The sequence below is a fragment of the Convolutriloba macropyga genome, chromosome 4 (genome assembly GCF_964194025.1).
Source record: "Convolutriloba macropyga chromosome 4, txConMacr16.3, whole genome shotgun sequence".
NCBI classification, from domain to species: Eukaryota; Metazoa; Xenacoelomorpha; order Acoela; family Convolutidae; genus Convolutriloba; species Convolutriloba macropyga.
Window position 1 is genome coordinate 73,563,612 of NC_134471.1, and position 12,563 is coordinate 73,576,174.

The 12,563-nt window shown below is 36.3% G+C and overlaps 2 protein-coding genes across 3 annotated transcripts in view; both read right to left on the reverse strand.

The window, feature by feature from the left end:
* Positions 1–4,361, reverse strand: part of LOC142338669 (uncharacterized) — a 30,612-nt gene extending 26,251 nt beyond the window's left edge. For both annotated transcript variants that reach the window (XR_012758996.1, XM_075388532.1), the window contains exon 1: positions 4,067–4,361. The gene's annotated coding sequence lies outside the window, so the exon portion shown is untranslated. The remainder of the gene's footprint in view (positions 1–4,066) is intronic.
* The window catches only part of LOC142338165 (uncharacterized), a 79,564-nt gene continuing 67,983 nt past the window's right edge, over positions 983–12,563 (reverse strand). The window contains exons 15-16 of the mRNA XM_075387802.1: positions 2,535–2,730; positions 983–1,135 (exon numbers count right to left, since the gene is read on the reverse strand). Coding sequence (XP_075243917.1) covers positions 983–1,135; positions 2,535–2,730 — 349 coding nt within the window. The remainder of the gene's footprint in view (positions 1,136–2,534; positions 2,731–12,563) is intronic.

Genomic DNA, 12,563 nt, shown 5'->3' on the forward strand with positions numbered 1-12,563 from the left:
AAACTTTTGAAAGATAAAAACATCAGGTAGATTATATAAAAACAAATTAAAGTGTCATGCAATTGTTTATTTAAGTGATCCTGCCTAAATAGAAACAATAAAAAAAGAAGAAAAAATATTTGCAAAAAAAATTTTGAATTTGATTAAAAAATCTGTGTTCAGGGAGGGTGTAGGGAATCGCCTGCGCGGGGGTATTTGGGTAGCTCGGAGGCAGTTAGATGAGGGTGTGCCTGTTAGATGAAAAGGCTGGAGGAAAAGTTATCGGATCGAAGAAACCCAAATTGACGTTTGATTTTGAATATTACCAGCAGTTCCTAATTACTATACTTTACATCTTTGGCTACTGCTCAGGGCCGAAGTTCAAAAACATAAACCATCGTTTCAAAACTGAAGCAAATGTTCGAAAACATAAAAAATAATTAAATTTCTGCTTCAGTTGAATTAACACAGCTTGTATATAGCTATATCATAGCTTATAATTTCTTAACTAACCATGAAGATATCAGAGTTATAGAAAAAAAAACAGAACAAAAATAAGATCAAGGAAACAGAAAAAAAATAGTTAAGAGTTTTGCGTGATAAAGCGGCGTTGGGTGTTGGGGCATTCGGATACGGAGGTTATGGAGCATTGGGTTTTACCCGCCAAAGTTCAGTAGTTGGGGTGAGAGGAGGGGTAACAGCTGAGGTATGTAGGTACCTGCAAAATGGATCTTCAGACCGTGTATATGGTCTGCAGTTCCTGATTAAAACTTATTAGTAATTAAGGTAATATTGAAAGGAAAATGACCAAAATTAGAAACTGACGTTCTAAAACACAAGTTATGGGGTTGTGCGGTATTGGGTGAGGGGCTGGGCTTAGTTTCTTGGAGGTAGGATACACTGGGTAGTAGCTGGGGTTGGGTGAGCCGCAGGGGTAACTAGGGGCAGTTAGGGGTTCGCTACGTGTAAAAAAGACTTTGCCGTACCGAGCCCCCAGAGCCCATCAGGCCTGATTCAGAGATTTTCCAGAGGCCAAGTCTTGATAGAGAGATGCCAAGACTTGGGTAGCGGAGCCAAGACTTGAGACATCTCTGGGCAGAGAGAGGCCAAGACTTGGGTTTTTCTGGGCAGCGCAGAACCCAAGTCTTGGGTTTCTCTGAGCAGAGTTAAGGTTGACATCATGAAGATCCTTTGTTTTAATTTAATGAGAGCAATTTTTTTAAATAAATTTGGCGCCCAATTACACGTTCTCTTGGGGCCTCTCTGGGCAGAAAAAATCCAAGTCTTGGGTTTCTCTGCCAAGTCTTAGAATCGGTTTCTTCTCTTGACGTTCACTGATATACAAAATATCCCCATGATAGAAGTAAAAACTGAGTGTTTGGTTTCCAAATAGGACCCATGCTTATGTATTAGGTCTCAGAAAAAGATTAGCTGCAAACTGAAGTTAAAAAAAAAACGTTTGGGGATTAACTGGATCAAATTACCTTGCGGACTTTTTTAAACAATAAACAGTTCTTACAACTTACACAGCTGAAAAATAGATCCTAAAACTTAAGCCAAAAGTTAATAAGAAAGTAACAAAAAGTTTATTTTAATTCATTTGCGGTCGGTTAAATTAATTCTGTTCTAATTAATTCAAACGATTTTTTCGTTGTCAAAATGTATTTTAAAAAAATTTTTTTTCAAGCTAGTCAAGGAGTTGAACAAATCTTTTGTTACTACGAATCAAAGTTCCCCTATCTCACTGGGATCCAAGTCGAAAAGAATTTTTGACCTAGCTTGCTTAGGAAAAAGTTAGATTTTCAAACGGTTTTTTCGTTGTTTTGCAATATGTATTTTTAAAATAAATTTTTTTTCAAGCTAGTCAAGGAGTTGTTCAAATCTATTGTTACTACCAATCAAAGTTCCCCTATCTCACTGGGATCCAAGTCAAAAAGAATTTTTGACCTAGCTTGCTTAGGAAAAAAGTTAGATTTTCAAACGGTTTTTTCGTTGTTTTTTAAAATGTATTTTTAAAATATTTTTTTCAAGCTAGTCAAGGAGTTGAACAAATCTTTTGTTACTACGAATCAAAGTTCCCCTATCTCACTGGGATCCAAGTCAAAAAGAATTTTTGACCTAGCTTGCTTAGGAAAAAAGTTAGATTTTCAAACGGTTTTTTCGTTGTTTTTTAAAATGTATTTTTAAAATATATTTTTTTTCAAGCTAGTCAAGGAGTTGTTCATATCGAGCGTTACTACAAATCGAAGTTCCCCTATATCCTTAAAATCCAATCTAATTTTTTTTGCTTTAGGATGTTGTTTTATATATATTCGTAATGTTTGGTATTGTAATGGTTTTTTTTAGCTATAGCTCTTCATTTCTCTTCAACAGTGAGTATTGAATTTGTATTTTTAAGGACCTCTTTGGCCTTGAAAAGGTGACCATACCTTACCAAGAGCCACGAACATAGTTTAAATAGCATTCATAATCATAATTGGTGCTTTCTTTGTACATTAGGGTACTCAAACTTATGTTAAAAGTGCCCGTGAACCTAGAAAATGCACCATTCTAACCCTCTGTCCAGAAAAAATCAAGTCTTGGATCCTTTCTGCCAATAGAAATCCCAGGTCTTGTGTCTTGCCTGCCAAGAGGTCACCAAGTCTTGGTTGTACTCTGCACAGAGTGACCCAAGACTTGGACCTTCTCTTGGCAGAGAGACCCAAGACTTGGGATTTCTCTGGGCAGAGACCCCCAAGTCTTGATTTTTCTCTGTCAATAGAAACCTCAGAGATCGACTCTGGAGTGTTCTCTTAGCAGCCTTGTATTTGACATGATCAGACTCTGAATCAGGCCTGGGACTTTGCCTGATTTTTTTCTGAATCAGGCCTGATGGTCTCTGGAGGCTCAGTACGGGTTTGCACTTTGAATTTTATTGTCAGTTCCTAGAAAAATTTGTTACTAATCAAGCTCCTGGTAAAATCCGAAGTTCAAAAACTCTCATGATTCCAAAACAAAACTCAAGACACCAGAACAAAAAAATTAAATAGCAGGTCATTAAAGATGGGCTAGAGATTAAACATGACATTAGGGGATTAAGGATGTCTAAACCGCCTCCACCTGCCTAAATCTTCTTCCTCTCATGTTTTCTGTTTGTCACGTTCAGGTGCCAGACCAGAGGCCAGCAACCTACGTCCTCATGAGAGGAAGAAGATTTAGGCAGGTGGAGGTGGTTTAGGCAGACGGACAGGATGTAGCTAGGTGGGGTGAAGGTGGAGGTAGGTATAGGTGGATGTGTCTATTGTTTGGGTAGGGAGGAGAGACTCTTATTGGAAGGAATTTTCTCAAAATAACCATTCGACCTTGACTAGAACCAGCACTTCCTAATTATTGAATAATGGAAACTAAGCTACTGTTAAAGTCTAAAGTTCGAAAAGAACGAAGTCAAACTTAAGGGAAGAACAACAATGCTTCAGCAAAAAAAAACATTTATTATATCAAAATTACTATTCGGTCCGTTAAAACCCTGTAGGGTACAATACGCCTCTTCGATGCTTGAAAACCTGAAGAATACTAATTACTCCTCTTCGGAAAAAAGGGTGCCTTAATAACAGCTTTTCAGCGTACAGTGGCCATTGAAAATTATATTTGTGATTGCCTACAGGTTGACCATAGCCAGACCAATGTTGGCTGCAATGATGGTACCACGTGAAAGTTTCAGACACAAAAAAAGTGGCTATAGTCACCAAAAAAGAGCAATGCTGCTCATAAAAAGAACAGTCTGAAATGTGGGGAATAATAAGAAAAAGGGCAGCTGAGAACAGGCTACTGTAGGCCTAATGCTGTTCCGCTGCGATTACGCAGGAACCAAAATTAATTATTATTATTATTATTATTATTATTATTATTATTATTATAAAGCTCGTGTACAAAGTGACGGGATGAACATCAGTTTTTGCATTTTATACTTTTCTGGCATTATAAACAATAAAAATTTGTCTTATCAGAAGTTAGGGTCATAAAAACTTCTCTAAAGGGAACAAATTGAGAAAAAAACACAGTTTAACTAGCCGCGTTGCCTAATGCAGTTATCTTTAACTCTACTCACAATCATTGACAATGATGCTGGCTGTAAAGTGAACAGAGTCTACACTTGTAACAGCCTCGATAGTCACATTGTTTGTGTCGCAAATATCCAGCGGAGCAACAACACACGTCAGTCCTATTTAACAAAAGTTAAATTTAACAAATAACTGGTGAAAGGCGCTAAATTTTCTTAGACAATTTTGCCTAAAAAGCATTCCCCTATTTCTTTGAAAGTTCCCGGGTTGAGGTTTTTGGTTGAATTTTGAATTTTTGTAAGAAATGTGTTGAATGCGGTTAATGCGGTAAAAAATTATTTCGCCGCATTTCACCGCATTTCTTACAAAATTTCACCGCATTTGTTTTCCAACGTTTATTGAAACTGATTTATTGAAGCTGATTGAAACTGGTTTATTTAAACTGATTTCTGAAGTAGGTAAAAAAGGGCATTAAGTGACAGTTGGTGCAGTGGAATATCAAGTTGAAGAAATGCAGGACGTGAGAGGTTTCTTTTTGTAAGAATGGCGGGAACGCGGTGAGAATACATAATTCACTGCGATTCACCGCATTCACCGCAAAAAAATGTAAGAAAAACGCGCAGAAAAATGTAAGAAAATTAGTTTTTCTACCGCATTCACCGCTTTTCTTACGAAAGTTCACAGCCAAACCTCGACCCGGGTTCTCATTTGAAACGATATATAAACTATAAAAAAGTATGAAGATAAATTTCGTTAAAAAAAATAAACATTGTAAGAAATTATTCACAATTTATAACAACTTTCTTAGTACCAATCCAATTTTTTAGTTAAATGAGCACGGAAAACAAACTATCAATTTTTCTTCAACTTTTTGTTTACGACTAACTCTATATATGCGCATCAATTAAAAAATTGTCCATTTCTTTTAATAACTGAGTGTTTAAATCACTGCAATTTATTTGTCTCCATGGAATAAGAATTCTGCACTTACTATTCTATACTTCGATTTTATCATTCGGGTTAAAGGGTGAAATGTCAGATTTCATTAAAAGATTTGTAGACCTTTCAATTTTTTGATAGCATAATATGAGCCCGCAATTTATGCGTCCATTTGTCAGCTGAATTGATGAATAGTTAAGATATGGCAGAAGTAATTCACAGAAACTGAAATGTGAGAGTTCTAAGGATCTGGAAAACATAAATCTTGCTTCAAGTGGTACTTGACGACGTACAATATACATTGACCGTGCCAATGCATGCCATTTTTCCAAACAATTAACTTAATTGAGCACTGCACTATTGACAAAGTTGCAGAAAAATTTGATGAGATTTCCAGCTGAAAGCTCTGGCGAGATCAATAAAAATTGCAAAAGAGTTGCTTTTCCTCTGAATTTATCCTCTCCGTTTTTCTGGAATAATCAGTGGATATAGCAGCATTTTTAGGGGAATTTTGTTGCATCTATGAAGTAACTTCTAACTCAAATACAGCGCCTAATTCTGTTACCATTGATTACCAACCGTCTTCTGATCTCATTCGTCATTTCTCGAAAAATGATCTCCTTTTACTTCTTAATTGCCTCAAACTTTTATAGCAAGGATTCTTGATCAAAATAAATCAGAACATTATTTCGATTTCTTCTTTGACAATAATTATGGCAATCCGATTTTAAATGCCCTCTCCCATTTATTCAAAACGCACTTTTAATGTTTTATTTACTCGTCTCTTAGAAGTGATGAATTTATTGATTTAATTTTCTAGACAGCTTGTATTGTAAAAACAAATATCAAATTATTGGCTAATTGCGCAAGACTCTTCTGGTAAACTACTGCAAAGAGAACAACAAGTCAATCTTCATGAGCGTTTCTTTTTCTGACAATGCGCCGCGAAAACAAGATGACTTCCATGAACTGTTTGAGTTTTAAAAGTGTTGAATTATTAGACCAGTTCTTCACAGTGAAAATCTTTCAAAGCTATGGCCTATTCTTTTCAATTTTTTTTAATTTTTTTGAAACTTTAATTTAAATTTCTAACCTCAGGTTTAAATTCCACTATGCTGCCTGAACTTTTAATTGAAGTTTGCCGAAGATTCCTTTCCAATCATCTTAACAACGATTGGGAATTTTTCCATTTTTTGTATACTTTATCCTGCAACAGGATTTTTCTTGCTTTCATTAGTTGTAATTGTCAAATTTGTTAAATTCGACATTTCAAGAGAAAGCGTGTCCCTTCCCTCACAATTTATTGGCAGACAAAAAATAATTGTCCAAGATTTTAAAATTTAGTAGATTGATTAAAAACTCCAGAGAGCGCATGTCTGATTATGTAAATAGAAGCTGTGAACTAAACAATTTGTTCAAATGAAGAAAAATTTAGCATCTCAACTCATATGCGTGTTCAACTGTAATTTTCAAATAAAAATGCACTGAACAATGACAAGTTATTTCATGACAGCTCCAAATTAGCTGCGCAAGAAACGCTCCAATCAATTTTAGCAGACACGTTATCAATTCTCTTATCTGCAACGTTTTTCCTTATTTTGTTCCAAGAATTATAAACCATTTTTTCTATAAACTTTGCTACCTTGTAACTGAAAGTTAGGTTTTTGCCATAATCATTGTCGTTAATTTGTTTTCGATTTATTTCCGTTGTTTCTCAGGCCTCTATTACTGTTTTTTTGCAAATCTTCGCAGTTTTCACTGATAAAAAAAGAAACTTCAAATCAAATACAAACAAAATTTTGTTTAAAATTCGTAAAATTTAACGCAACGAGAAAAATTTAAAAATTTTTTTGCAATTTCAGAAAGATTATAAGCTTTCAATTTTGTCAATTGTATATTTGATCAATTTGACTATTTGACAGAAACAATGATTAAAATTGGTGACTTCAGAGTTTTTCAAAATGTCAGCCAAATGCATCTTTCATATTTTCTTATACACCATTATAGGATGAAGTTCACAGCTGAAAACTCAAGGGTACTAAAAGATTTTGTTGGTTTGAAAAAATTCTTCCACTTGAATGAGGAGAAGTTTTTCGAATTTTTTTGCAAAATAAAAGTGTAATTTAATTGGATCTCTTTGTTTAAAGCCATCGCTTTTGTAGATCAATCAGACTTACATAAACCATTTATAACGTTTTCTGAAGAATAATGTGAAAGATGAAGACGTTAAAAACGAATTGCAAAGGTTTTCTGTTGATAGATTTGCCGCTTTCATAGCCCATATATTAAAATTACTAGGGCCAGGAATTTAACCATTTTCTAATAGACATTAGTAAAGTAGTTTATTTCTAGTTAATAAGCGGAAAACGGGTTTTTTTACTTCACTAAGGGACAACGGTTACATAAATCCTTTTTTCTCATCTAAAAAATCCATTCGCTGTAGATTCAATCTAAAAATTTGGCATTTTTTATTAGGTTTGCACTAAATTGCTTTTATTCAATTTCATCGCCATTTAATTTTTAAACGTCTCTTCCAACAATTTGCTTGATATCTGTCTCGTTTTCTTTGCATTCTGACAATTAATTTTTTAAAAAAATTGTCCGTAAAACTTACCAAAAATGTCTCTTAGTTTTTGTTTATTAAATTTGTTTGATATTTATTTAACAAAAACGAAAAATTAATTTGATTTTTAAAAAATTTTAGCAGTCGATGTTCTACCAAAAATGAATCGCGTGAAAATTTTGGCAACAATGTTTTTCAGCAGCATCACTGTGAGTACTATGTCAATTGAGCATGCTTATAAAAGACATTTTATCCAAAAGCACTCTTATTTTACATAAGCAGAAAGATACAGTTGATTGCAATTTAGCAATAATTCACCAATTTCGTTTTAAAAAGATGCACAAATTTATTTTGCGCTCTTTATGTCAAAACACTGTTCTTCACAAAAGTTCTTTGGGGAGTCAAACAAATGTTATCCCCTTTGATCCCTGCTGTTTACGTTAATCTTAATTTTCATGGAACTTTAGTATTGAGCTAAAATGTTTTCTAAAATCAAGCTAGAACCTATGCTTCTGCTACAATGAATGTTATTGAATATGCAACAAAAGATTGCATAGAATTCAATATTGTTTTTCTCATTCTGCTCTTATAAGACAAGCATTGATTATGTCGTTGATATAATCTACAACTCTGTTCCTAATTTTATTTTGTGAGTTATTTGATGGTACTAGACCGGTGCTTAAATCAATACCATCATTTACCTCTTTCCATCAAAATGGGATGGAGTAAAATGCCGGAAGGCTCTCTACTGTCGCCGTAACCTCCTCGTGGGCCACCCCGGGTAGACCTCGGTCAAGCTAAGCGGCAAAAAGTTATCGATCGATCTCACAAATCACGAGGACTTAAATACTTAATGTCAAAATTTTTTCCTTGCCGGTCCGATACTCATCGGCGAAGGCATCAGCCTGAGATGAGGGAGCTGAAGCAGAGCATTGAACAGCGCCCTTGAAAGAAGGAAACAAAAGTGGAGTAGTCGTCGGTGGGACCCTGTACAAAAGTGGCTCTTGAGGTCATGTCTTACCGACATTTACCTGTTGGAAATGTCTCCAGTGAGCGAAAGATGATGTTACTGACTCGAAAGTCAACAGAGTAACGAAAGTGAAATCGAGACTAGTAGATGAAGTTTAACCATTTAGTAGTGATTTGTCTAGACTCCAATGAAAGTCTCTTGCAAACTCTAATCGGCCTGAAGCACCCTGCTAGTAGGCAACGAACGCAGAGTTAGTAAGGTTGTATGTATGGCCGAAAGTAAATAACTAGTGGATGAGAAAACTGTGTCTGATCCCTGCGCACAATTATTATCTGAAATGAAAATCTTCTAGCAGGAAATACTGTGTACGGTCCAGACAAGATAGATGTAGTGAGAGTCACATAAATAACACCACAGATTAGTGTTGTATCTGTGAAAGCAGAGCTCAAAAGATAAGAGTGGCTACACTGCGTGTCTGGTACAGACAACACATGCTCTGCTATGTTTTAAGGAGACTTGAGGCTCACAGGACTCAACTCCTCAAAGAGCTGGACCGCAGTTTCACTGGAGCTCTGGTCTTCATGGCTTGGAACAAGTTCCTCTAAAGGTCTGTTGAATAAATACCTGAGGCTACGGCCAAAGGGGAGGTGCACCATCAATTACAAGTGCACGCATTTTTGTCTAGATTACGTATTTTAAGCATGAACCATTTTGACAAGCACAACTGAACGCCACAAAACAATTTTTTGTTGTGATGTTTTAATGCCCAAAAGATCACACTAAAAAATAGCAATTAACACCAAATAGTAGCTATTAGCTGCACCCTGAAGAAAAAAGTTCAAAAGCTAGACAATGATAGTTGAAGAGTGGTGTAATCTTTCCTTTTTGATGGTGTAGTCCTTGGATGGTTTTGTTGATAATATACTCTCAAGATAAGCACTGTTTCTGATATTAAGTGAACTCCTTCACTTCACAACTATTCTTGTCAAATTTGACCCATATATTTTTTGCCCAAATTTTGCTTTTATTCATTTTCATTTGCCATTAATTTCTGTTAACGTAATTGTCAATTGGTTGGTAAACTGTTTTAACTCAATTTGTTGTTAGATTGACGCTCAGAAAGGCCGTTTTGGAAAAAAGCGGTTGCTAACAGTTACACTACTTGTCTTGCAGCAAAACCTACAGATGTATGTTATGACCAATGTGCCTAATTGGATACTGAAATTCAGCTGCAAGAAGAACACTGACCACTAGACTGCCTCATATCTTGTATTGTGCCAAATGGTTATAAATTTAAGCTAACCTTGCGTAAAAGTTTATTATTTCTTAATTTTTAAAGTACTAAAAGATTGTATCCCAGGTTGAGGTCCTCGTTCAAAAGTCCTTATGAAAATACCCATCCAGACTATTTTTGCTTATGAAAATACCCAGGCAGACCAAAAATGCCTATGATCCAGACTTTGCCTCGTTCAAAATTTTGGTGCGTTTATGTGCTCGTTCAAGAACTCTTATGAAAAGACCCGTACAGACCAAAATGCGATATGATCCAGACTTTGCCTCGTTCAAAATTTTGGTGCGTTTATGTGCTCGTTCAAGAACTCTTATGAAAAGACCCGTACAGACCAAAATGCGATATGATCCAGACTTTGGCTCGTTCGATTTATGAAAAGACTCAGAAAGACCGAAAAAGTTTATGATCCAGACTTTGGCTCGTTCAATTTATGAAAAGACAGGAGCTAAGACATACCGACAAAAATGGCGTACGAAACGTTGCTATTTGTTGGTTTCATCGGTTTTGCTTGTATGAAGCGTGGGTTTTTTCGGTTTCGTAGAAGTAATCCGTATTGGTTGTGAGAAGCGTCGGATAATCGAAATTGCCAGTCTCAAATTGCCAGTTGTAATAAAGTCATCGTCCTATCATCGTAGTAGTAGTAGTAGTAGTAGTAGTAGTAGTAGTAGTAGTAGTAGTAGTAGTAGTAGTAGTAGTAGTAGTAGTAGTAGTAGTAGTAGTAGTAGTAGTAGTAGTAGTAGTAGTAGTAGTAGTAGTAGTAGTAGTAGTAGTAGTAGTAGTAGTAGTAGTAGTAGTAGTAGTAGTAGTAGTAGTAGTAGTAGTAGTAGTAGTAGTAGTAGTAGTAGTAGTAGTAGTAGTAGTAGTAGTAGTAGTAGTAGTAGTGACCGTACCATTTTATCCGTTTGAGCATGATCATCGTGGATAGTTGGGGCATTCGCGATCTTGACATAATTTCATCGTTCGTTGCTTTCTCCAGATATGACACACGTAGAATTCTCCGAAGACAACCACAGTGGAAACTCTCAAGTTTTCTCTCCAATAATTTCGAAAGAGTCCAAGTCTCTGAGCTGTACAGCACGGCTGATAAAACGAGTGCTTTGTACAAATTGCACTTGAGGTGCACGCTGAGCTGCTTGCTCTTCCAGAGATTTTGGAAGTTAGCAAACCGTTGTCTACCTTCTGCAAGTTTGCAATTGACTTCCTGGAGGTCTCCATGCTTGAGGCTGACATATGATCCGAGATACTTGAACGCTTCTATGTTTTCAAACTCGTTTCCGATAACATCTTGTACTTTGCAGGAAAACACGCGTGTGGCAGCTGCTTTAGGTTTGCCACAGTATCTCGATTGGTGAACTTTTCGGCCATTGACTGTTTTGAACTTCCTTTCACACTTGTCACAGGTGAGGCTCGCCTCTAGTTGCTCGAACTTTGACTTGTCGACGACATTCTTTGACAAACCGGCTTTGCAGAATCTTGTTTGGAACCAGGAAGATTAGCCCGCAGTGCCTTCGATTGGGACCCGCCCGATCAATACGCCCATGCCAGACGCGCTTCTGGGGGGCAACGGAAAACGTGGATGAGTCAAATCGAAGGAGACTGTGTACGAAACAAAGTATCGTTCACCAGATTGCAGGAGAAAGCAGCAACCGGGTCAAAGAATGCCTTCAACAATTTCGTCGCACAGCACTTCACAGAATAACCAAACAAATAACTCTTCTTGTTTTGTTTGTATTTGTATTTGTATTTGTATTTGTTGCCAACCGTGCCTTTATTTCATATTTGGAATTAAAGTGTTGAAACAGTAGTAGTAGTAGTAGTAGTAGTAGTAGTAGTAGTAGTAGTAGTAGTAGTAGTAGTAGTAGTAGTAGTAGTAGTAGTAGTAGTAGTAGTAGTAGTAGTAGTAGTAGTAGTAGTAGTAGTAGTAGTAGTAGTAGTAGTAGTAGTAGTAGTAGTAGTAGTAGTAGTAGTAGTAGTAGTAGTAGTAGTAGTAGTAGTAGTAGTAGTAGTAGTAGTAGTAGTAGTAGTAGTAGTAGTAGTAGTAGTAGTAGTAGTAGTAGTAGTAGTAGTAGTAGTAGTAGTAGTAGTAGTAGTAGTAGTAGTAGTAGTAGTAGTAGTAGTAGTAGTAGTAGTAGTAGTAGTAGTAGTAGTAGTAGTAGTAGTAGTAGTAGTAGTAGTAGTAGTAGTAGTAGTAGTAGTAGTAGTAGTAGTAGTAGTAGTAGTAGTAGTAGTAGTAGTAGTAGTAGTAGTAGTAGTAGTAGTAGTAGTAGTAGTAGTAGTAGTAGTCATATCTGGAGAAAGCAACGAACGATGAAATTATGTCAAGATCGCGAATGCCCCAACTATCCACGATGATCATGCTCAAACGGATAAAATGGTACGGTCACATCCAGAGAATGGAACCAGGAAGATTAGCCCGCAGTGCCTTCGATTGGGACCCGCCCAATCAATACGCCCATGCCAAACGCGCTCCTGGGGGGCAACGGAAAACGTGGATGAGTCAAATCGAAGGAGACTGTGTACGAAACAAAGTATCGTTCACCAGATTGCAGGAGAAAGCAGCAACCGGGTCAAAGAATGCCTTCAACAATTTCGTCGTACAGCACTTCACAGAATAACCAAACAAATAACTCTTCTTGTTTTCTTTGTATTTGTATTTGTATTTGTTGCCAACCGTGCCTTTATTTCATATTTGGAATTAAAGTGTTGAAACAGTAGTAGTAGTAGTAGTAGTAGTAGTAGTAGTAGTAGTAGTAGTAGTAGTAGTAGTAGTAGTAGTAGTAG